This window comes from Pelodiscus sinensis, chromosome 5 (assembly GCF_049634645.1).
Source record: "Pelodiscus sinensis isolate JC-2024 chromosome 5, ASM4963464v1, whole genome shotgun sequence".
Classification (NCBI taxonomy): domain Eukaryota; kingdom Metazoa; phylum Chordata; order Testudines; family Trionychidae; genus Pelodiscus; species Pelodiscus sinensis.
The window spans coordinates 60085603-60108677 of record NC_134715.1 but is presented as its reverse complement, the minus strand read 5'-3'; the positions used below and the strand labels follow the sequence as shown (position 1 = coordinate 60108677).

Below are 23075 nucleotides of genomic sequence, written 5' to 3'. Positions count from 1 at the left end.
TGGGTAAAAAAGAAGGGTGAGGGCGGAGCCTGACCTTGTCCTTGAAGAACACTGTATAGGGGGGATCCGTGGTGAGTGCCTGAGTTCAGATACCTGCCTGGCAGATGTGAGTGCTACCAGGAGGGACACCTTGTGGGACAGGTACAGTAGAGAACATGTTGCCAATGGCTCGAACGGGGGCCCCATGAGTTTGGAGAGAACCAGGCTGAGGTCCCACTGGGGAACATGTTGACGGACATGATGGTAGAGTCTGTCCATTCCTTTCAGAAACCTGTTAACCATGGGGTTTGCAAACAGGGTTTTCCCCCCCTCCTCTGGGATGGAAGGCCGAAATAGCCGCTAGCTGGACTTTAATGGAGGAGGAGGAGAGTCCCTGGAGCCTGAAGTCCAACAAGTAATCCAAGATCATGGGGATTGTCGCCCACCTGGGGGACACCACCTTATGGGAGACCCAGATGTAGAACTGCTTCCACTTGGTGAGGAAGGTGGCCCTAGTGGAGGGTTTTCTACTACCCAATAGGATTTCCTGGACCTGGGCCGAGCACTGAAGCTCCGCTGTCATCAGTCACAGAGCTTCCACGCTGTCAGGTGTAGCAACTGCAGGACCGGGTGGTGGAGTCTGCCCAAATCCTGAGAGATCAGGTCCAGGGACAGCGGGAGTATCATAGGCCTCTCGCATGACAGACTGGGTTGAGAACCAGTGCTGTCTGGGCCATGCTGGGACGATGAGGATCAGGGATGCCCTGAACTCCTATACTCCTGTGAATGAGTGGGAATGGCAGGAAGGCATAGAGCAGGCCCTCTGGCTAGGGGAGGAGAACCCCCATCCCTGTCCAATGAGGGAGCAGAACTGTGGGCACTTCTCGTTCTCCCCGTGGCAAACAGGTCAAGATGGGGAGACCCCCCCCCCCCCATGCATAGAAAATGGAGTGGGCCACATCCCATCTTCGGGACCATTTGTGCCCTGTAAAGGTCCGGCTCAGCCTGTCCACTAGGACAGTTTGAGAACCCGGGAGGTACGAGGCCATCGGGTGGATGTCCACCCCGATGCAGAGATCCCAGATGCGGATCGTCTCCAGACACAGGGTGGCATGCGTGTCCTTGAGACCGTGAAGCCGTTGGTCTGTTTGCTCCAAAAAGAGGGAGGGGGAGATGTTTTGGAGCTCCGGGGGGGGGGGGGGGGGAGAGGGAGGCCAGAGCCAGGAGCTACGGCATAGAACCACACCTGTGGCCATCACACGGGCAGCGGCATTTGCCATGTCGAGAGCTGCCTGGAGGGCTGCCCTGGAGATCACTCTACCCTCCTTGTGGAGAGCTTTAAAGTCCGAGCGAGAGTCCCTGGGGAGCAAGTCAGTGAGTTTGTCCATGGAGACCCAGGTGTCGAAGGCATAGCGTGACAAGAGGACCTGCTGGTTGGCGATACAGTACTGGATGCCACTGGACGCGTAGACTTTCCTGCCCAGCAGGTCAGCCTTCTTGGCCTCCCTATTCTTGGGGATGGTGGCGGGTTGACCTTGTCTCTCCCTCTGGTTTACTCCTTGTACCACCAGAGAGCCTGGAGGAGAGTGGGAAAATAGGTATTTGTTGATGGTATGCCCAGTGCGTCCAGAACAGCCACTGGACCGGAGCTTGCGGAGGCCATGTCTGTTGTAGCATCGGCATCGGGACTGGTTGCGCCCACTGTTGTTGGTACAGATGGGACGGACTGCGACGCCGGGAGCGAGACTGGTGTCGAGAGCAGGATCGGGAGCCCCTCGACGACCAAGTGGACTCTGCCTCGGAGTCGGACGAATACTCCAAGCCAGGGCCGACGTGGGCGCCGAAGAAGCTGCTGCCTGTGTGGCCAAGGATTCGGGCTTACCGTGGTGCCGAGGTGGAGGCATGGTGGCACGGGCGTCCCGTGCGGAGGTAGGTGCCGCAGGGGCCGGGCAATGGTACTGCACCATGCCAGGTGCTGCGTCCCGGGAGGACTCTCTTCTCTAAAACAGTAACTTTCATTTGTAAACAATACTGGAGACTTTTTCTTAAAAAAATACAAGCCAAATATAACCAATGGATAGGCTAGGAAAAATTTTTTTAAACTTGTCTCCTGTACCCAATAGCTAGAGTTCATAATATCCACAAAAGAACAAACACTTGTGACATCATATCATATAGCCCAATGTCTGTGACTCTGTAATGCTGAAATGCTGGCTGTTCCCTCTGGGCAGCGCTGTTGCCTCCCGCCGTGGCACTGGACTGACTTCTGCACCACTCAGACGGGACACCGCACGGGAGCAAGCAGCACAAAGGGGTCATTTGGGGTCCACACTCCCCATGCAGCATGGGAGTGCTGCATGGGGAACGCGGGGCTCAAATGGCTGCTTGCTCCCACACGGTGGCCTGGCTGAGCGGCGTAGAAGTCAGCCGAGCGCCACGGCGGGAGGCGGCATACACGCCCAGAGGGCGGGGCCTGGATGAGTGTGCATCCCTGACGGAGACAGAGGAGAGCAGAGAGAAAGTGAGGGGCAGGAGGAGGGGGAGAAGAGAAAGAGAGAGACGGAGAGAGAGGCAGAGGGCAGAGTAGAGCTGAGAGGGGAGAGGAGGTGGAAGAGACAGAGAGAGAGACCGGAGGCTCAGAAGAGAAGACCCAAGTGGAGGAAAGACCTGAAAACCCCGTCTTATGGCGGGCTAATTGGCTAGTTATATAGATTACAGCATCTGGCTTTCATTAAAAGGGGCACTCTCAGGTACTTTTCATTACCCATAATAGGTTCAAGTTTCTAAGAAGGTAATATTTCTTTCCATACTTCTTCCTGCACCAAATTTTATAAATATAGATTCATTGCCCCATGAGTCTTACAGTGTATCCAGCCAACTCAGCCCTTCTTGTCTGGACCTCAACAGCAATGATGTCAGTTTAATACTTGCCATTCTAATGCCTCTGATGGCCATTTTGGGTTAGTAATGGACAAACTAATTTACTGGCAATAAAACAATAGGTTTAAAAAAAAAACACCCCTTCAGTATTGAGCCTGTTACTTGACAGTATTCCTTTAATATTCATAGATAGCAAAGTAAATTTTAAAAATTGAATTTGCTCAAATATGATGAACCTGTAAAATAGGTAAGAATCAATACTGACTTCATTAATGTTATATTTATTTATTTATTTTTCAGCTTCATACAAATTGGATGTAGAAGCATAAACATAGTACATTTCTACCATTTTCAACAAAAATATAACCAATATGTACAATTATTGTATTAAAAATACAAAAGGGATACAGACTCCACCAATGTCTTTCTAAAAGACATACAGGTACAAGTAGTATCAAAAGTATGAGGAAATAACCAGTTAATTGTACATTCTGCACTTGACATCACAGAGTGAACTGAGATTAGCAGTCCTATGGTCTACAATTACTTAATGCGTATATAATATTTGTGCAACTGGTGATAGAGCTAGGTTTCTGTCTTTCTATATGCACATGAGGTCCATAGCCTATATAATAAAACTGGCAAATAATGCATATTACATGTAAATTACAAATTCATAATTGACAATGTGATATATAAGCAAATAGACAAAAGCCATGATTACAAGAGAGAGAATAATTAAATAAAGCACTGACATTGTTTGATACAGTGAAAAAACACTGCGATTTGATCTTTGAAGTTGAAGATATTTACGTTTATCTACTGATCAATATGATCAGCTGAGTTCAATGGAAAAAAAAAATCCAAGACCAGCAGTTCCTCACATTTGAGTACTACTCGGATTGGCAGCCTTCACTTTTCCGGAGTCTGTGCAAAAACAACACAAAAATAGAGGGGAAGGGTCATTTCAGTCATTACAGGGTTATAGCAGCTGTGAGCAGGTGGTTGCTACACATTGGCCTTCTCTACACATGCAGTGTTCCGTAAAGCCATTAACAGTTGTGACTATTTCTGCATCGCAAAGGCTGGCATATCTAAAGGTGTTTTTTTCATAATTTAAAGGCTTGTTTATTTCCTAATGCCACGTCAATAAAGAGATTAGATCAGTAATAACAGCTGACATTAGCTGTGACATCCCAAAATTGCCTTCACTGCAATGTTATCCAGTTAATTTTTCTCAATGTAACTAAACTTCTAACCACAGTAAAACAAAAATATAATTTAAAAGTGGGGTCTGTCATCTGTCTCATTTGAATAGGACTTTTTTTTTACACTATGCCATCCTGTACTCCACAAGGCACAGGTATACAAATTGTATTGTACAAACAATACAAGTTGTCCTGTTTTCCTCCATTTTGCAAGCACTTCCTTTTGCATTGATGCTACACTCATTTTACAATACCAGTTATCCTATGATTTACAAACTTTCTAAGACTCCAGGGTGGGGCAATTTAAGAGTAGAGCTAGGTGGCCAATGAAAGGCTGTACGCCATAACCCTTGCTGCCTTCCATTCTGCCCTGCTCAGCCATGTCAGTTTTGTTTTTAGGAGCCCAGGCTGGCAACCCTACTAAAAAGTATGGAATAATACTGTAATTATTATGTAGGTGTAACATTTGCTCTCTGAACACAACAACATACAGCACTAACAAAGGCATTGTAAACAAGCAAACAAGCATTGTATACTTGAAGATTTCAATGTATTTTTCTCTTTTGTACTTAAAGGCTCAATGTAGTTTGACAATTAGCTTATCTCATTATCCCAACGAGACAAAGTGCTAGAATTGTGATTAAAATCTAAAAGGAAGATTTAAAAACCCTTCCAGGCATTGGGAAGTGCAGCCAGAGTTAATCATCTTGATGTGATGATCTTGCAATTTGGAATGATACTGTGTGATGTGGCAGACAGCGACAGTGGTAGCTTGGAGACTGCTGCACTGTGCATTTCAAGCAACACAGTTTGAAAAGTGCCAGGGCGATTTCTTCACAGTATTTCACATGCAAGGGGAATGGGGGAGGAAGGAGGGGAGAAGAAGCCCCATGCTGCTTTAAGGCAGGGAAGGAGGCAAATAGGTCTACCATCCTTTAATTATAGTTCCAAGGCTCCTATACTAGGGACGTCTTCTTGTGCTCTCCTTTAAGGTGGCTCACTCTGGATCCAGAAAAGCCCCAATTCTTAGACGGCAGAGACTTGTTCATCTTCTGCAAACAATAGAATGGGGGGGGAAGGAAATAAATTCATCAGTTTAAAACTAAATTGCTATTGAATGAAATAAATTTGCTGTGTTCACACATATTTCATTCTTCTGTAAAAATTAAGCATATAATTATTTGCTATGGGTAACTATTTTTCCTTCCCTTTTCCCTTAAGGTAAAATGATCTCAGAATCATACATTCAAAACATGTTTTGTTATTTTAAATGAAGAAAGTCAGCTTTAAATATAGTACCATATTTGGGTGGGTTTGGCTTTTCCTTCACCTGGAAAACACAACATTCTGCCAGAAACTACTACATCTTCAATAGCTCAGTGAGGTATCTTGTGGTTGGCTCTAGTTGTAGTTGGCCACAAACCACTTCATTTTCAAACATTTTTATTTAAATTAAAACTACTGAGGCCAAAGTGGCTTATAGCCTTGTTCACTGGTGGAAACAACAAAGCATGAGAGTAAATTCATAAATTCTCTCAAACACATGAAAATTTGTGAAAAATTAATGAAGCTTAAAATATTTCCTTGGTATGGTCAGGTACAGAGGTCAAGTAAATAAAGACTGCACAAAACTTCTATCAATATTTTAAAAAATATATTTAGACTCTCTTCCATAAAACAGTAGTTAGAAACAAAAATGTAAAACCCCCTTTAAAATTCATAGATGGAAAATGATTAAATTTAGTGCCAGAATTTCCAATGCATGTGCAAGTGCTTGTGGATTGTTTAAATCTAGCCTTTACTTAATGTTTTGAAAACATTACTAGAAATTTACCATCTTCCTCTGTGGAAAACCCTTGAGATGGATAGTGAGCAAGACGTGGGTCTGACTCATTTGGTTTGTGCCACTGAGGTTTGTTACCAGGCTTGCCAGCTGAATGACTGTGCGATTGCTGCGGCAAAGTTGAAGTCCCCTGGGTTTCACATGTCCGTGCCACCATCCTAGACCTCTGAAGTGCTACGTTGTAATCTGGAGGTTTTCTGGTTGGATGGGAAATGCCTTCCGCAAAGTCTGCAATAGGTATTCCTACATAGCCAGGAGGAGTTGGAGGTGGTTCTCGATATCGACCTTCTTTTCGTGCTGCAGAAAAATAATACGCTACCGTAAGAGATCGTAACTGCAGAAAAATATGCTCAAAACAGAATTTGAGCAACAAGAAAGATATATATGAACCAACCCAAGACCTAATCCAACTACAAACAGATTAAGATTTAAGTAAGATTTATATTATTTACACACACACACACACACACACACACACACACACACACACACACACACGTCTTTAAATAGGAATAATTTAAGAAACACTTTTAGTAAAACAAAGTAGATATAGCATGACTGTGCTTCCCTCTTGCAGGCAATGGTATACTTGGGTACATCAGTCCCTGACTTTTAGTAGATTACTGTCTGCACAGTGTTTTGAAAATGTAAAATTTACACGAATGCCAAGCAACAATGTAAGTACAGAATAATTAATGTTTAAAGCAAAACCTTTCTAAAATCATTCATGACATGGAAAAAGAAAAACCATAATGGAAATATCTTTCACTGATATTTTGTCACAATTCACACTTCTACTATTAAACCTTTTTAAAATGAGGACTATGTTTGTAGTATTGAATCTGTGTTAGTCACAGGATATTATCCATCAATTTCCTATCTGTAGATAATTCAACCCTTTAGGGAAAGGATAGCATCATATGTTTGTTCAGGATTGGTCAAACTGTCAACACAGAGGACAAATGAAATGCACATATATTGAAAAAGAGCTTCTAATCCTCTGGTATAGAACACCAGATGCACAGCATGAACTATTACAGTATGGTGTTTTTGAGACTACATCTAGAGTTTCTAGAAATGTTAACAAACATGCAGCCAATGCATTTATGAAGTATGACAGAACAGATCTGTTACATCTTCCTATTTATATGAATGGATAATGCATAGTTTCTTTTTTTCTTATAGCTGAGAGGATGGTAAATCTCCTAGAAAGAGCTGTCTCAATATTATACAGTGTGAAATCCACCATGTTAAAATAGGAATCTACTAATATACCAAGTCCGTTCTACCACGTGCTGATGGTGCCTAATGACAATACGAATAGGAAGAAAAATGGTCCTACCATAGGTATTAATCTATAACACAAGGATGAACAATTATGCTTGGATAGTGGCTCTTTTCCAAATGGGATTTGTGAAGCGGGTGCGTGGAAGAAATTTTAAAGATGAACTCTGACAAGCTGCCACTAAATTAGCAGGTTGACCTCACTTCACCATACCTCCATCTGTCTCCTTATTTTCAACCCCACTCACATCCCTCCTCCCCACCCCCCGACATAGTTATACAGCTGCTGCTGTTCTTGATCACAGTGATTGATTGCCTACATAGGATCAATATAGAATTAAATTGATATATCCATGGTAAGATCATTTATACTGCTTCTGAGAGAAGAGCTGTGCATGGATAATAATCATACAGAAGCAAGTCTCCATTGATGCTGAATTGAAGTGGAAACATGGACCGATGACTAGGGAGGAATATAAATACAGGCAGTCCCCGGGTTAAGTACAAGATAGGGACTGTAGGTTTGTTCTTAAGTTGAATCTGTATGTAAGTCGGAACTGGCATCAGCCGCTGCTGAAACTGATCCGCGGACCAGGGAGACGCGGAGCAGCTTTTCTTGCCCCAGAGTACACGGGCGGCGGGACCGTGAGGTACCGCAGTCCGTGTCCTCCGGGGCGAGAAAAGCCGCGTTTGTAACCGCGGATCCGACATAAGTCGGATCCGCCATAAGTCGGATCCGCATAAGTCGGGGACTGCCTGTATTCTTCTTGAGCATGCAGGGGTATAATTAGGAAGGCCAAAGTGCATAGAAAGGAATGTGAAGGGTAACAAGAAAGGTTTCTACAAGCATATTAGCAATAACAGCGGGTAAGGAAAGGTTGGGATCATTACTGGATGCGGGAGGTAATCTAATGATACATCAAGTGGAAAAAGCTGCTTTTTTTGCTTCTGTCTTCACAGACAAGGTCAGCTCTCAAGGTACTGCACTAGGCAACACAGTAGGGGAAGAAAGTGGGAAACCCTCAGTGGAGAAAGAACAGGTTAAGAACTATTTAGAAAAGTTGGACATACACAAATCCATGGGGCTGAATTTAATGCATCCAAGGGTGCTAAGGAAGTTGGCAGATGTCATTGTAGACCCCTTGGCCATTATCTCTGAAAACTTGTGGCGGTCAGGGGAGATCCTGGACAATTGGAAAAAGATAAATGTAGTGCCAGTCTTTAAAAAAGGGAAGAAAAATCAAGGAATGGATCCTCAAAAAATCCATTTTTAAGCACTTGGAAGAGAGGAGAGTGATCAGGAATAGTCAACATTGATTCACCAAGGGCAAGTCAGGCCTGATCATCCTGACTGTATTCTATGACAAGGTAACTGGGTCTGTGGACATGGCAAAGGTAGTGGACATACCTTGACTTTAGAGGTCAAGGTCTCCCACAGCATTCTTGCCAGCAAGTTAAGGAAGTATGGATTGAATAAATGGACTGTAAGGCGGACAGACAGCTGGCTACATTGTCGGGTTCGATGGGTAGTGATCAACAGCTCGATGTTAAGAACTATTTAGAAATGGTTGGTATCAAGTGGAGTGCCCCAGGAGTCAGTTTTAGGACCACTTTTGTTCAACATCTTTATTTTATTAATGACCTGGATGAGGGGATGGATTGCACCCTCAACAAGTTTGTGGATGACACTAATCTAGAGGAAGAGGTAGATAAATTGGAGGTTAGGGATAGAGTCTAGCGTGACCTAGACAAAGTGCAGGATTGGGCCAAAAGAAACCTGATGAGGTTCAAAAAAGATAAATGCATTGTCGCAAAAGAAATCTGATGAGGTTCAAAAAAGATAAATTCAGAGCTCTGCACTTGGAATGGAAGAACCCCAAGCACTGTAACAGGCTGGTGACCGATTGGCTAAGCAGTAGTTTGGCAGAAAAGGACCTGAGGATTACAGTGAATGAGAGCTGGATATGAGTCAACAGTGTGCCCTTGTAGCCAAGAAGGCTAATGGCATATTAGGGTGCATTAGGAGGAGCATTTCCAGCAGATCTGATTATTTCCCTTTATTCGGCACTTGTGAGGCCACCTCTGGAGTAAGGTATCAGTTTTCCTCTGGAGTATTGTGTCCAGTTCTGGGGCCCCCACTACAGAAAGGATGTGGATACTTTGGAGAAAGTACAGTGGAGAGCAACAAAAATGATTGGGAGCTGGAGCACATGATCTACGAAGAGAGACTGAGGGATCTGGGCTTGTTTAGTCCACAGAACAGAAGAGCGAGGGGGGATTTGATAGCCACCTTTAACTACCTGAAGGGGTTTTCCAAAAATGATGGAGGCAGGCTGTTCTCAATAGTGACAGATGGCAGAATGAGGAGCAATGGTCTCAAGATGCAGTGGAGGAAGTCTAGGTTGGATATTAGGAAAACCATTTTATTAGGAGAGAGGTCAAACACTAGAACTGGTTACATAGGGACGTGGTGGAATCTCCATCTTTAGATGTTTTTAAGTCCCAGTTTGACAAAGCCCTGCCTGGGATGATTTAGTTGGGATTGGTCCTGCTTTATGCAGGGGGTTGAACTTGATGATCTCCTGAGGTCTCTTCCAACACTTTGATACTTTGGTGCCTTATTTCAGTCACCTGAGTTTGAAAACGGTGACCTAAGTATATTATCATCTCAAAATACCAATCTCCAAGACCAGAATCATTTTCTTGATTTTACGGCTTTTGAGATGGAAGTACAAGAGGCCACATAACTCATGAATGAGAATCTATAAAGTGATGCTTTCCTCAGCAGTAAACATGCAACTCAAGAGCAAAATTTGAGAGAAACTACTTGTGCTTTTTGCTTTAAAAACAAATCAGATTAAAGCAAAATACTTAAATAGTGAATTCATATCTATATGTAAATTAATAGGATACTTTCCGGTAAAAAAATACAACTTACCAATAAGCCCCTTTGCACTACTTGATGATACAGCTATATGAGAGGGCATGGGAGCTGGCTTTGACTCCTCTGCTGTTACAGATGTTATGCTACTGGTTTCAGCTTCCATTGAAACATCCTTCCCACCCCTCCGCTTTATGGTACCAGTATCACCTTCTGAGTCCTCTCCCCAGTAGCCTGTTGAGGATGCCCAGCTTGCTCTGGACTGTGCTTGATCAAGGCCCTCCCTACCTTGACTCTGCCTGCCATATTTTGTGCCATGATCAGGGAACATCATCTGGTCCATATGACTGCCTGAGGCCCACAATCCTGCCCCATCGCCTGAACTATCGAAATGAATATGTCCAAAAGGAAGAGTCTCCCAGCTTCTCTGGTGCTGTATTGTCTGTATGTTGTCATGAGAACCGCTTGAGCAAGAAGTCCAGCTGCCACGGCCACTGTCTGCAGCATCAAGTGAAGTGCGATCCCCCTGATCCTGTGATAGCTCCTCTGTACTGGGAGAAGAAAGCACTGTTGCTCCAGCATACAGGCCTCTGTTCTCTGACAGCGGTGCATATGATCTATATGTAAATTAGAAAGGAAGAGAAATTTGGCAATGGCATAATCAGTGACAATCAGTAAATCAGTGTCAGAAATCTAAAGCAATTCATTACTTTACAAACAAATGATAGTTAATGAAAACCACAGAGGACACAAGTATCATCTACAGCATATCAGAGGGGTAGCCAGGTTAGTCTGACTCTGCAAAAATGAGAAGTCCTGTGACACTTTATAGACTAACAGATTTATTGGAGCATAAGCTTTTGTGGGCAAAGATCCACTTCATCAGGTGCACGTAGTGGAGGATGCGGCCCACTTCTAGAAGCTGATGTGGAAGTGTGGACACCAAGAGAAGAGACACTGCTTTTGTAGTTGGCTAGCCATTCACTATAAAACACTACATTGAATGGCTAGCCAACTATAAAAGCAGTTTCTCCTCTCTTAGTGTTCACACTTCCACATCAGCTGCTAGAAGTGGGCCACATCCTCCCTGACTGAATTGACCTCGTCATCTCTGGCCTTCCTCTTGATTGGTACTCCTTTCTTTTCATGTGCTTGTATATTTATACCTGCCTCTGGAATTTCCACTACATGCATCTGACAAAGTGGGTCTTTGCCCACAAAAGTTTATGCTCCAATAAATCTGATTGTCTATAAGGTACCATAGAAGTTCTCATTGTTTCTACAGCACAGTTTCCCTATATTCAAAGTTTAATGTAATTTGTATTAATGACTTGGCGAATTTCTTTCTGTAAGGCTATCTTAACATAGCTCTTCAGTCCTTACTAAAAGGTATTGATGACAAGTGACATACATGGGATTTGGTTGAAAGTCCCCCCACTACCAATCTGTAAAATAAGAACAATACTGTACTTAAAATACTTCCTGTTACAACACTATCCCACTACAATGGAGGTAAGCTAAAGGATAGAAAGCAAGTCTCTCACAAAAGTGGGAAAATTTCTACACAGATGCAGAGGTATCTTTTAATGTAAACATACATAAATTCTTACCCTAAACTGTATTGATCTGGTTCAATCATGGGTCTTCTATCAATTCTCCCCACACCAAGATTAGTCTCCACAATGCTGACAGAATGCCTCTGTCTCCTCTCATCATGCAGTGAGACTGGCATGGAGTCAAATGAAGAATTGCTGACAATACTAGATCTGGAAGAAATTTCGCTGTGACCAGAATCTGAAAAGTTATCCACTGTGCCACTAGGAGCCAAAGTATAACCTGCATACAGAACAGAACAACATTAAATACATATTCTAAAAATTTACAACAAAATGACTTCTTAAAAAATTTCAACCATTAGCATAGATAGTATCAATACTATTGGAGCAAACAATTACAGATACATTTCAGCAAGAAGAGCAGCACTGCATGCGACAAAAGCATGCAATGGGACCATCATTTAAATGTGGCTGTATTAAACGTAGGTTTAAAGATCAGCGGCAACATGAAATATTTGTATTTGTAAAAGTTTGATCTCTTCTTCACAAAATTACCAACAAATGTATTACTTCCCACATGAAAACATTTCCTTTTATGGGATTTAACACCCAGTCTTGCAGTACTGTTTACATCTATGTATGTTAACACAGAATATGGGAGGAGGGATGGTTGGAACATAGGAACTGCCATGCTGGATGAGGTCAGTGGCCCATGTAGTCCAGGAATCTCTTCTCAACATTGGCTACTCAGGGAAAAGGGCAAAATACTCTGCATTACACCCTCAGTTCTTCCTAACATCCCAATATTTAAAGTTTGCCTGAAGTCCTGAAGCATGACGAGTTATTTTCCTTCTATACCTTTAAGTATTTGCAATAACAACTCTGGACTTACATGTTGTTATCTATATAAATATCTTACCTTAAAAAAATTCTGCTACGCTTTTGGCTTCAGATATACCTGCACTACATTCCACAAACTAGTTGTAGAAAAGGTTTTTATTTTACCAATTTTGCATTTACCACCTTCCGAGTTCACATTATGAAACAAGGTGAACAGAAGATCCAGTTCTACTATCACCTCTCTAACAGTAATTTTTTATCCTATCCCTTCTTATTCATCTCATTTGTGAGGTAACCAATCCTAATCTTTTCAGTCTAAATCCCCTTCCATAATTCTTCCATAGCCTTTTGGGGGGAGTATGACCAGAACGGAACACAATATTTTAGATGAGGATTTTACACTGATTTAAATAATGCTTTAGTATTTTCCTTATTCTCCATCCCATCTCTTGGTCCCTTTCTAACATTTGGTTTATTTTCTCCACCACTGGCTGTATTTGTTTTGGAAACAAGCAAGTGAAAACAAAGTATTTAGGAAACACCACCATTTTTACAATAGCGACGAGGAGTCCTGTGGCACCTTATAGACTAACTGAAGTGTAGGAGCATAAGCTTTCGTGGGCAAAGACCCACTTCGTCAGATGCATGCATGCATCTGACGAAGTGGGTCTTTGCCCACGAAAGCTTATGCTCCTACACTTCAGTTAGTCTATAAGGTGCCACAGGACTCCTCGTCGCTTTTGCAGATTCAGACTAACACGGCTACCCCTCTGATACTTGACATTTTTACAATGTTACTGGGGATTTCTTTTAGTTGATGACAGAAAGTAAACAATTGAACACCTAATTCTGCAGTTTAAAATTATTTCCAACGGATATGTGTACAGTATAGATAAAACAGAGTATAGCTTCTGCCCTCTGTCTCATATCACAATGGAATTAAGTATTTAGAAAAATTTGGAAAAATTAAAAGGTGGCAAACTCAAAATTGATAATACAAAATACTTGTTCATACAGTGTGAAACTTGCATGTGGAACTCATTGCCATAGGAACTGAGGTATAGAAAGTAGCAAGAATTAAAAAGGAAATCAACATTTCTTGTATAAAAATATCCAGAGTTACAGTAGTTAAGATAACAGAAATTTTGGATGGGATATTAAGCCACATACTTCAGGGTTTAAACCAATCTCTAACAGAGATCAGGATGGGACCTACTTATTGTACCTAGTGCTGGTTTTTTAAAGCTTCCTCTGACATTTTTGGTACTGATCACTGACAGACAAAATACAGGACCATATGTATTAAGTTTGATAGTATGCCAATTCCTTATTCATACACTCCAATATATTATTCATACAACCTTCACCATCTTATCCAAAAAGGTTTCCAATATATGTTCCACTTACGTGAGGTGTTACAAGAGTCATTTCCTCTAAGACAAAGTCACTTACTTTAGCATGCTCTCTCATTTTGTCTCTATGTTTTTTGCCAAGAGTGAAGAATACTTTGGTAGTGGGGTTGTTTGCATGATAGCATAGAACATAGCAGTCAATTCATTTTGCATGTAAAGGACTGATTGCCTTGCAAATCTGGGCCTTGATTATAGAACTGCATGTGAGATTTGTCAGCTGAAACTGACATCTACTCCTTTGTTTTCAGGCAGTTAACATTTTCTAGACTATGGCTACAGAAGCGCAGCTGCACCCAAGTCGCTCTACGCTGATGAGAGAGATACTGGCATAAATGATAGTGTAAACATAGATAGTTTATTATGAAATGAGTTATTTAGAAAAGTGAACAAAATCCAGTCAGTCATTTTTTATTCCCTGAGCATGAGAGAAAACACACTGTTTATGCTTTAAAAAAATCCAATCACTACTTTATGGAAAGATAATTCAAAAATGGTTCAAGTATAAAAGTTCAAATATGTGCATGGCAAATGAAAGAGTAAAACAGAGGAGCAGTCCATGATCTTGTAACTGTAATAAACATTTAAATATATCGCACACACAAACAGCTCTCTTATATACAACTTTATGCTACATAAAGCTACACTTTAGGGGCACACTCCAAGGGGAAAAAAAACTGCATTAAACACAGACCTCTGTGCTGAATGCTCCCCACTATCCAGACTCCGAAGAGCCTTCAAAACTGAATCGGTTTATTCAGTCACCTTTCACAACTTTTTAAAATTCTCTTTTGAATTTTCTTGGGTGGCATCTGGTTCACTGACAATATCCCACTGTACTATTATAATGAGATTTTTGGACTGTCTTTTGTCAGATTTAGGATATGGTTAGGGAACCAGTAAGTTGTAACAGAGCTTCAGAGAACACAGGAAAAAAGAAAGATATATAATATAGGTCATTCATCCACAAGCATGAAATTTTTATTTTGGGTTTGCAATTCAACATTAAGCTTCAAAGAGATTTCAGTGGAACTACACAGTTTATGCTAACTGAGGTTCTGTCCCTAACACTGTCAAAGCTGATTAAAGTTTAAAGAGAAAATGTAAGATTAGTTCCTGGTGCCACTAAATCTTGGAAATGCTTTGAAACTTAGAACCATTTTTATGTATTGCTCTTCCAAAACCACAGAATTTCAATTCCTCTCCATATATCTGATCCCAATTCTTTTTTCAATCAATGCACTGGCCTTGATCAAATTCATATAAATTCACACCCTGCTAAAGCTTTTAAGATAAAATAATGCTGAGATCTTAAAAAAACTCAAGCTGATTATCAAAGCCTTTTCTGCACAAGATCCTCCTCCTTCTCACCCTTCGAAAAATTCACTACAGCAGAGCTTTTGGACATATATTTGTACTTTTGAGGGACAGATCAGACCCCCATCCCTTTTAAAGCACTCAGCCAATTGTTCTTATGATCTTTTTCTTTTTGGCTTTGTTAATCCCACCTATCCTATAGGTCCATGGTGCATTGTTATTCTTGTTACTGTTCTCACTTCCAAGAGAAGAGGAGGAACTGGTTAGATCCGACTGTCTGGAGCCATAAGATCTCAGCTGATTGCCACTGGCACCTAGCAACAGGATGAGAAAAGAGTTTAGATATCCATTTGTCAGAAACAGGAGAGAGAGAGAGTGATACTCATATGCAATGCACACGAGTTTCAATTTCTCGGCATCACAGTGCTATTTTGGTGGATGTTATTACTATAGTGAATTCTAAAACCATCCAAGCTCTATCAAAAATGTGCGCTCTTACTGTGTGGAGGTCAACTCTAGCATAGATTTTTTTATATTCAACTTTCTCTCATGCAGTCATTAAAATTGATTTCTATGTTATTTATGAGAAAATGACCTTGATATTACCCGCTATAGGAATATACTATTCCATTTCTATATTTTTTTATACAAGAAAAGCAAGAGTCTCCACTTTATCTTTTTTTCCTCATAATTTATAATCAAAGCCAGTACAATGAAAAAAAGGAAACAGGACAGAAATTCATCAGGTGTCTTAAATCATCTTGTTTAAACTCATTTGCAGTTTTGGCTGGCCACATTTGACAGTGATCTCTACTAATATATTTTAAGATAATTTTAAATAATTTCACAGAAACCATCTCAGCCAAGAAAGTTTCATTATGCAAAGCCATTTGTCAAATGTCCAGCTTGATTCTTGGGAAGACTAAGATGGCAACATAAAGGAAATGTAATGTGTTAGTGAACGGAGGCTTGAACACTCTAGTTTTTTCATCTTGCTTCGGTCCCTCCTCATCTAGAACAATTGCACAGAAGGTCGGTATGATTTTAATGTGCAGAAGGCTGGGTTAATATACCCAGTGGTTCTGCAGTGTGCTACTGTCACTCCAAACTTCTGCTCATGTATGCTGCCTATGGTAGAAGGCAACTGTTTGTCTTAAGTAGCAGTAAGGAGAGTTGCTTAGCACGATGGCTCCAGGATATTCTAATCACCCTGCGTTGTGATAACAGGATGGCTCTTGAGGCATCTGCTTGGGCATCACTTCTCCCCTCTCCTGTCAATCCTAATGTGGCAGCATAATAATGAAAGGATTTCACACTTAGGTAGCAAGAGGCAAGCTGGGGTGTAAATACAGCCTGCTAATCTGAGTTAGATGTCTGTGTAGATCATACTACCACACACAGAAAGTGCACTTACTCGACTTTCAAACCCATGTAGATTAGTGTGCACTAGTGAACTTTTAATTTGCTAGCAAAATCCACATGAACACAGCTAATGTGCTGTAGATTTATACTCTAGCTTGCCATGCACTGATTTGTTCATTTAGACAAGCAGTTAGTTTACCAGATCACCTCACAGCTATTACTAAAGTCTGTGGGTTTCAGGAAAAGAATGAGAAGAATTGCACAGATTATACCTTTTCTTGGAGAGGTCTGCGGTGAAGTGGGAGGAGAAGACAACTGTGAAGATGCATTTGATATTGTGTCTTCAGCTTGCTTCTTATGACGGTCCAAAATCCCCTCTTCAGACAATGAAAGAATTTTCTTTAACGCTTGTGGGGAGTTAATACCTTTAAGGAAGAATAAACAAATGTATGTTTGGATGAAGCTGAAAATACAAATACCTGTTAATTTTACATTGTATTATAGGGACACTGTAAAAATTAAATATTTTCTTCTTTGAGGTACTAATACCACTTTAAGAGAACATGTTTAGCAACGCAACCACTCTAAATGACGTATCACATTTTCAAAAGCAAATATTGATTGTGAGTACCCAATTTAAGATACCTTGAACAGGCTGGATTTTTGGAGAGCAGATGCACAAACGCTTTGAAAAATCAGGCCCCTTTATGATAGCTCAGATTGGTCACTGAAAAATGGAGGCACCCATCACTAATGGCTTTTGAAAACTTAATCCCCAAATCTAGTGCATCAGCTAGAAGAGAAGCTTCTGCCTGATGGAAATAGGTCTACTACTGAGATGGATAAGCCACCCAGACGTTTTACTAGGATAAGTTTTCTCCTGACCATCTGCAGGTAGAGAATTTAGATATGCTATTTAAATTGACAGACAGAGAACTGGATCACAACTTGAACTAAATACAGTACATACACTTGAACTATACATACAGAAAGATTATTAATATAAACACATAACAAACCACTCCCACCCTCACATTGTACTTACCAAATGGTGGGAGGTCTTTAACTGGTACTTTCTTGCGAGAGGGATAGAGGGACACAGCAGGGACCTGTAATGCTTGGTTTATTTTATGTTGTTGCTGCATCTTCTGCTGAATTCCTGCTCTAGGTGCCACTGGTGACGTTTCTTGTTTCCCAGACCGTTTGTCACCTGGATTCTTCGGTACTTTGTAATATATGGAAGAAACAAGGAATTAAGTTCTATTTCAGCAATATTTATGTGAAAGGTTCAAAATTTCTTATTTTTCTGTCCCTAACCCAGATTCCTGCTTTTGTCAGTAAACTGGTTAAAGTTTACGTTAATTAGTTAACAGGTTAAACATTAGGTTAACTGATAATTTACATCCCTATTTTGCACACAAGATAAACATGCACCTACTGTGGGATCCACATCGATTGCAACAGCTCAAAGAATGTCAATTACTACAATTATCTCTACGAATTGGTGGCTGGATATTTTGCTAATGCATCTGTTTAATATCAGTGGCTTTAGGGAGTTGTACTTGAATGACTGTTTCTTTAGGGGAGGTCTGAAAGTGTAGTGCTGGATGCAGACAGTGCAGTAAGTCAACCTAAGCTATGTCATTTCCAGCTACATTATTCACATAGCTGGAATATTGTAGTTTAGGTCAACTTACCCCAGTAGTGTAGACAAGGCCTGAGACTTGAAGCTTAATGTAGAAAAGGCTGAGGGTAGTCTTTGTACAGCCAGGAAAAAAAAAGAGAGAGAGGCAGAGAAGACAATTGATGTCCTCTTACTTGATCGTGAAGGGTATACTTGCTGCTTCTCTCTTAGGTACTGTTACGTTGGGGTTGTTTTTTAATAATAGACTGTTGCAGGATGAGGAGGTAAAAGCATTAACCAAGTTTGCGTTGATCTCTTTGAGCTCTTTTGACCTTTTCCTTTGATGTGCACTGCTCAAGAATTTGTTGCCTGAAGTCAGACTACTGCAGTGTACTTGGGACTATGCCTTGCGACCATTCAGAAAAATTAAGCTAGGGCGGAATGAAGCTAACTGCCTGTTTATTAAAAAAAATACGAGCAAGCTGCATGCTATGCTCACTATGCTACACTTTTGTGGCCAGAGAGCGTGATGACATCATTCTGTTGCCCGACAGGAAAACCTTTTTATTTTACACACACACACACACACACACACACACACACACACACACACACACACACACACACACACACACACACACACATCCCCCCCCCCCCTTAGTTCTGGATTCATGTTTGTTTCTAAGTGAAGTTTAAGGTGTTGGGTTTGGCATATAAATCCTGACTGGTTTGCAATCTAGCTACTGGAGCAATTGTGTCTCTTCCTGTGTTATACTAATACCACAGCAGTTCCAGTTAATGGAAGTACCAATTATAATATTTCAGTTTCAAATGGAGAGGACTTTGAATTAGATATGAAATGTTCCCTCTAACTGAAACAAAACATTATTTTATTTTCCTCTAAGTATAATAAATACAGCTTTCTTAAAAATAGTACTTCACATTGGCAAACAAATTAAAAACATTGTAGTATCTGCCCAGTATAACCATAGTTATTAAAGGTTAATTATCCATTCTTTCTTATTTGACTGTTTCAGTATGTATCCCACTGTAGGTGACTGGCAATCAGTATCCTCACAGAATGATAGCAATAAGGAGTTTCAGTTGCATTAGTCATATAGTGACTGAAGCATTGCTCTCCCAAACTTTGCATCTGATCTAAATGCTTAGTTAGGGACATAATATCTGACTAAGGTTATGGGGTAGCTTCACAAGATATTGATGCATCCCTCAAACAGGCAGAAAACATTGCCTGTGCTCTGGTAGAACGAGTTTTAACATTTGGTGGAAGTAGTTCATAAGACATCCGATAACAAATGGGAATATATTATATGATCTACTTGAAGATTCTTTGTGATAAGATGGCCTGGCCTTTTAAAGGGCTACATAAAACTACAAAAAGACAAAGGGATAGTATAAAAGGTTTAGTTCTTTTTGATTCATAAAGTAACCCTCTGGAGATGGACAGAATACATAACTTCTTTTCTTCTTGCATCCAGACCTATACAAAAAAGAGCTACGCAGGTTGATTCAATGGTTTACGTGGGATTCTGAGGCCACCTTAACGATGAACCTGGCATGCAGACAATGTACAACTTCATTTCTGTGAAAGCACATATAGAAAAGTCTGACCTGGAGGGCCTGGAGCTCTCTGATCCTCTTTGCCAAGGTAATGATAATCAGAAAAAAGTCATAAGGGTAAGACAGCAATTCAAAAGGAAGCATCACGTGCTTTAGTAGGAGGAAGAGGAGGGAGTTAGATCCCTAATCAAACAGTAAATATGCAGAAGGATTTTGAGGAACTTGGATACCATTGGGTGAGATAAAGAACATGACTGAACCACAGAGTAGAAAAGTGACATTGTTGCTGGCTGGATGGGCCTCAAGAGTGCTGAATGCCAGGGCAGCATACAGGTCTCCCACATCTGTAGATTGAGTGAGATGGAGAACCAAGATGGAGAACTACTTTCATTTCCAAGAGAACTTGCTTGGGGATGTCCCTTCTTATGAGAATTCCCTAGACCTACCAGGAACAGACAAGCTGTTAAGTGCAATGACTGCAACGCTGGATGCAGTATATGATTGCAACTCTGGGATATATGTCCGAAAAGACTGGGAGGTGGAAGGGGGCCAAACAGATATCTGCAACAGGTCTGACAGACAAAGCTGCCTCTTCCGATAAGGAGCTATGAGGTTCAGTGTGCTTTTGTCCCATCTGATCTTCACTATTATGCTGTGGATCAGAGATATCAGGAAAAGCATATAAAAAGCCTTGAATCCACTGTAAAAGCAAAGCATCTGGCAGCCAATGGCTTTCTGAAGTAAAAAGTTCAGATATCTGGTGCAATCCTAGATGACAAAGACGTCTGTTGTGTGAATCCCCCACTGATTGAATATCAGCTCTATAAAGAATGACTACTTACCTCATAACTGATTCTTCGAGATGTGTTGCTCATGTCCATTCCAATATAGATGTGTGCAGGTGCCATCAGAAGTTTTTCCCTCAGCAGTACCCTTAGGGCCCGCAGGGAGCCCCTTGGAGTGGTGCCAGTATACCAGCCCATATATATCCCTGCTGGCCCCCTCATCCACTTAGTTCCTTCTTACCAGCATACTCCCGATAAAGGGTGGTGGATGGGGATTTGGAATGGACATGAGCAACACATCTCAAAGAATCACAGTTATGAGGTAAGTAACCGTTCTATCTTCTTCGAGTGATTGTTCATGTGCGTTCCAATATAGGTGACTCCAAAGCAGAACCTAAAGAGGTGGGTTGGATGATGAAACTACAGATGCGTGGAGGACCGCCCTACCCAGGGCAGCGTCCCCTCTGGCCTGATGTGACAGTGCATAGTGGTTGGCAAATATATGGATGGAGGACCATGTGGCAGCTCTGCCGATGTCCAGGATGGGAACCTGCGCTACGAAAGCAGTGGAGACGGCCACTGCCCTCGTGGAGTGTGCTCTAAGGGGCGGAGCTGAAACGCCCACCAGGGTGTAGCACTCCCTGATTCAGGCAGTTATCCAAGAGGCTATCTGCTGAGTGGACATGAGTTGGCCCCTCATGTGCTCTGTGATAGTCACAAAAAGTTGTGGCAACCTCTGGAATGGTTTGTCCTGTTTAAATAAAAGGCTAGTGCCCTACGGACGTCTAGAGTGTGTAAAGCCTGCTCTTTCCCAGATGCATGCGGGTTAGGGTAAAAACCCGGTAGGAAGATGTTCTGGGAGGTGTGGAAGGATGACACCACATTCGGCAGGAAAGCCGGGTTGAAGGCGGAGCTGAACCTTATCCTTAAAAATTATCGTGTAGGGGGGATCTGATGTGAGTGCCCTAAGCTCAGATACCCACCTGGGGGAAATGATCGCCACCAGGAGAGCCACCTTATAAGAAACGTGGAGGAGGGAGCACGTTGCTAACGGTTTGAATGGGGGTCTCATAAGTTTGGAGAAAACCAAGTTTAGGTCCCACTGGGGAACAGGCAGGCGGACGTGGGGATAGAGCCTGTCCAGGCCTTTCAGGAACTTGTTGACCACTGGATTGGCAAATAGGGTTTTTCCCCCCTCCCCCAGGTGGAAGGCCAAGATAGCTGCCAGGTGAACCTGGATGCAGGAGGAAGAAATATGCTGGAGCCTAAGGTCCAACAGGTAATCTAGGATCAGGAGGGTTGGAACTCACCTTGGGTGCACCCCCTTCTGGGAACTCCAACAGCAGAACCACTTCCACTTAGCCAGATACATGGCCCTGGTAGAGGTTTTTCTGCTACCCAGGAGATCCTCCTGAACCCGTTCAGAGCAGTGGCGCTCCTTTGTCATTAACCACGGAGCTTCCATGCTGTTAGGAGCAGAGATTGCAGGTCCGGGTGGCAGAGCCTGCCTGAGTCCTGGGATATCAGGTCTGGGACCAGTGAGAGGGATACGGGCCTCTCGCAGGAGAGGCTGATGAGGGTCAAGAACCAATATTGCCTGGGCCATACCGGGGAGATTATAATCAGGGACGTCCTGAACTCCCACACTTTCAGGAAGACCTTGTGAACTAGCGGAAAAGGCAGGAAGGCATACAACAGGCCTCACGGCAAGGGGAGGAGGAGAGCATTCCCTAAGGAACCCAGCCCCTGACTCATGAGGGAGCTGAAATGTGGGCACTTCTTGTTCTGCCTCTGGCAAACAGGTCCAGGTCGGGAAACCCCCACACGCGGAAGATGGTATTGGCTATATCCTAGAGCAGGCACCACGCATGGCCTACAAACAATCTGCTCAGCCTGTCTGCCAGGACGTTCTGGGAACCTGGGAAATAGAAGGCCATCGGGTTGATGTCTGCTCTGATGCAGAGGTCCCACAGGGGGATCGCCTCCAAGCACAGGTGAGTGGAACTTGCCCCGCCCTGCTTGTTTATGTACTCCACCGCTGTTGTGTTGTCCGACAGAAAGAGGACAAACTTGCCCTTCAGGTGGGGAAGGAAAACCACACAAGCCAATCGGGCTGCCCAGAGCTCCCTGACATTGATATGCAGGGAGGTTTCGTCCGCAGACCAAAAACCTTGCGTGTGGAGATCTCCTAGGTGAGATCCCTAGCCCGTGTCCGACGCATCAGTGACCAGTTGGATGGACGGCACTGGTCTGAAGAATGGAACCCCTGCACAGACCTCCACCTGGTGGGTCCACCATTCCAATGCAAGGAGGTTGAGGGCAGGGACTGTCAGCACCCTGTCTCAAGAGTGGACGACCGGGTTGTGGACTCGCAATAGCCACATCTGTTGCGGGAGCATGCGCAGTCTGGCGTGTTGCACTACATAAGTGCAGGTGGCCAGGAGGCCCAGTAGATGCATGGAAGTCTGGGCGGTGGTCACTGGAAAGTTCTGGAGCACCCTGACCGCCGTCTGCATCATGAGAAAC

The 23075-nt window shown here is 42.5% G+C and overlaps 1 protein-coding gene across 13 annotated transcripts in view; it reads right to left on the bottom strand.

Moving 5' to 3' along the window:
• Positions 1-3128: 3128 nt before the first annotated feature.
• RAPGEF2 (Rap guanine nucleotide exchange factor 2) overlaps positions 3129-23075 on the bottom strand; it is a 303062-nt gene continuing 283115 nt past the window's right edge. For 6 of the 13 annotated variants that reach the window (XM_075930126.1, XM_075930135.1, XM_075930129.1 and 3 more), the window contains 7 exons: positions 17605-17784; positions 16832-16984; positions 15389-15511; positions 11686-11911; positions 10133-10692; positions 5902-6207; positions 3129-5119 (listed from right to left, as the gene is read on the bottom strand). In XM_075930126.1, coding sequence (XP_075786241.1) covers positions 5094-5119; positions 5902-6207; positions 10133-10692; positions 11686-11911; positions 15389-15511; positions 16832-16984; positions 17605-17784 — 1574 coding nt within the window. In that variant the 3' untranslated portion in view covers positions 3129-5093. The remainder of the gene's footprint in view (positions 5120-5901; positions 6208-10132; positions 10693-11685; positions 11912-15388; positions 15512-16831; positions 16985-17604; positions 17785-23075) is intronic. The other 7 variants (XM_075930132.1, XM_075930134.1, XM_075930133.1 and 4 more) reach the window with 3 other exon arrangements.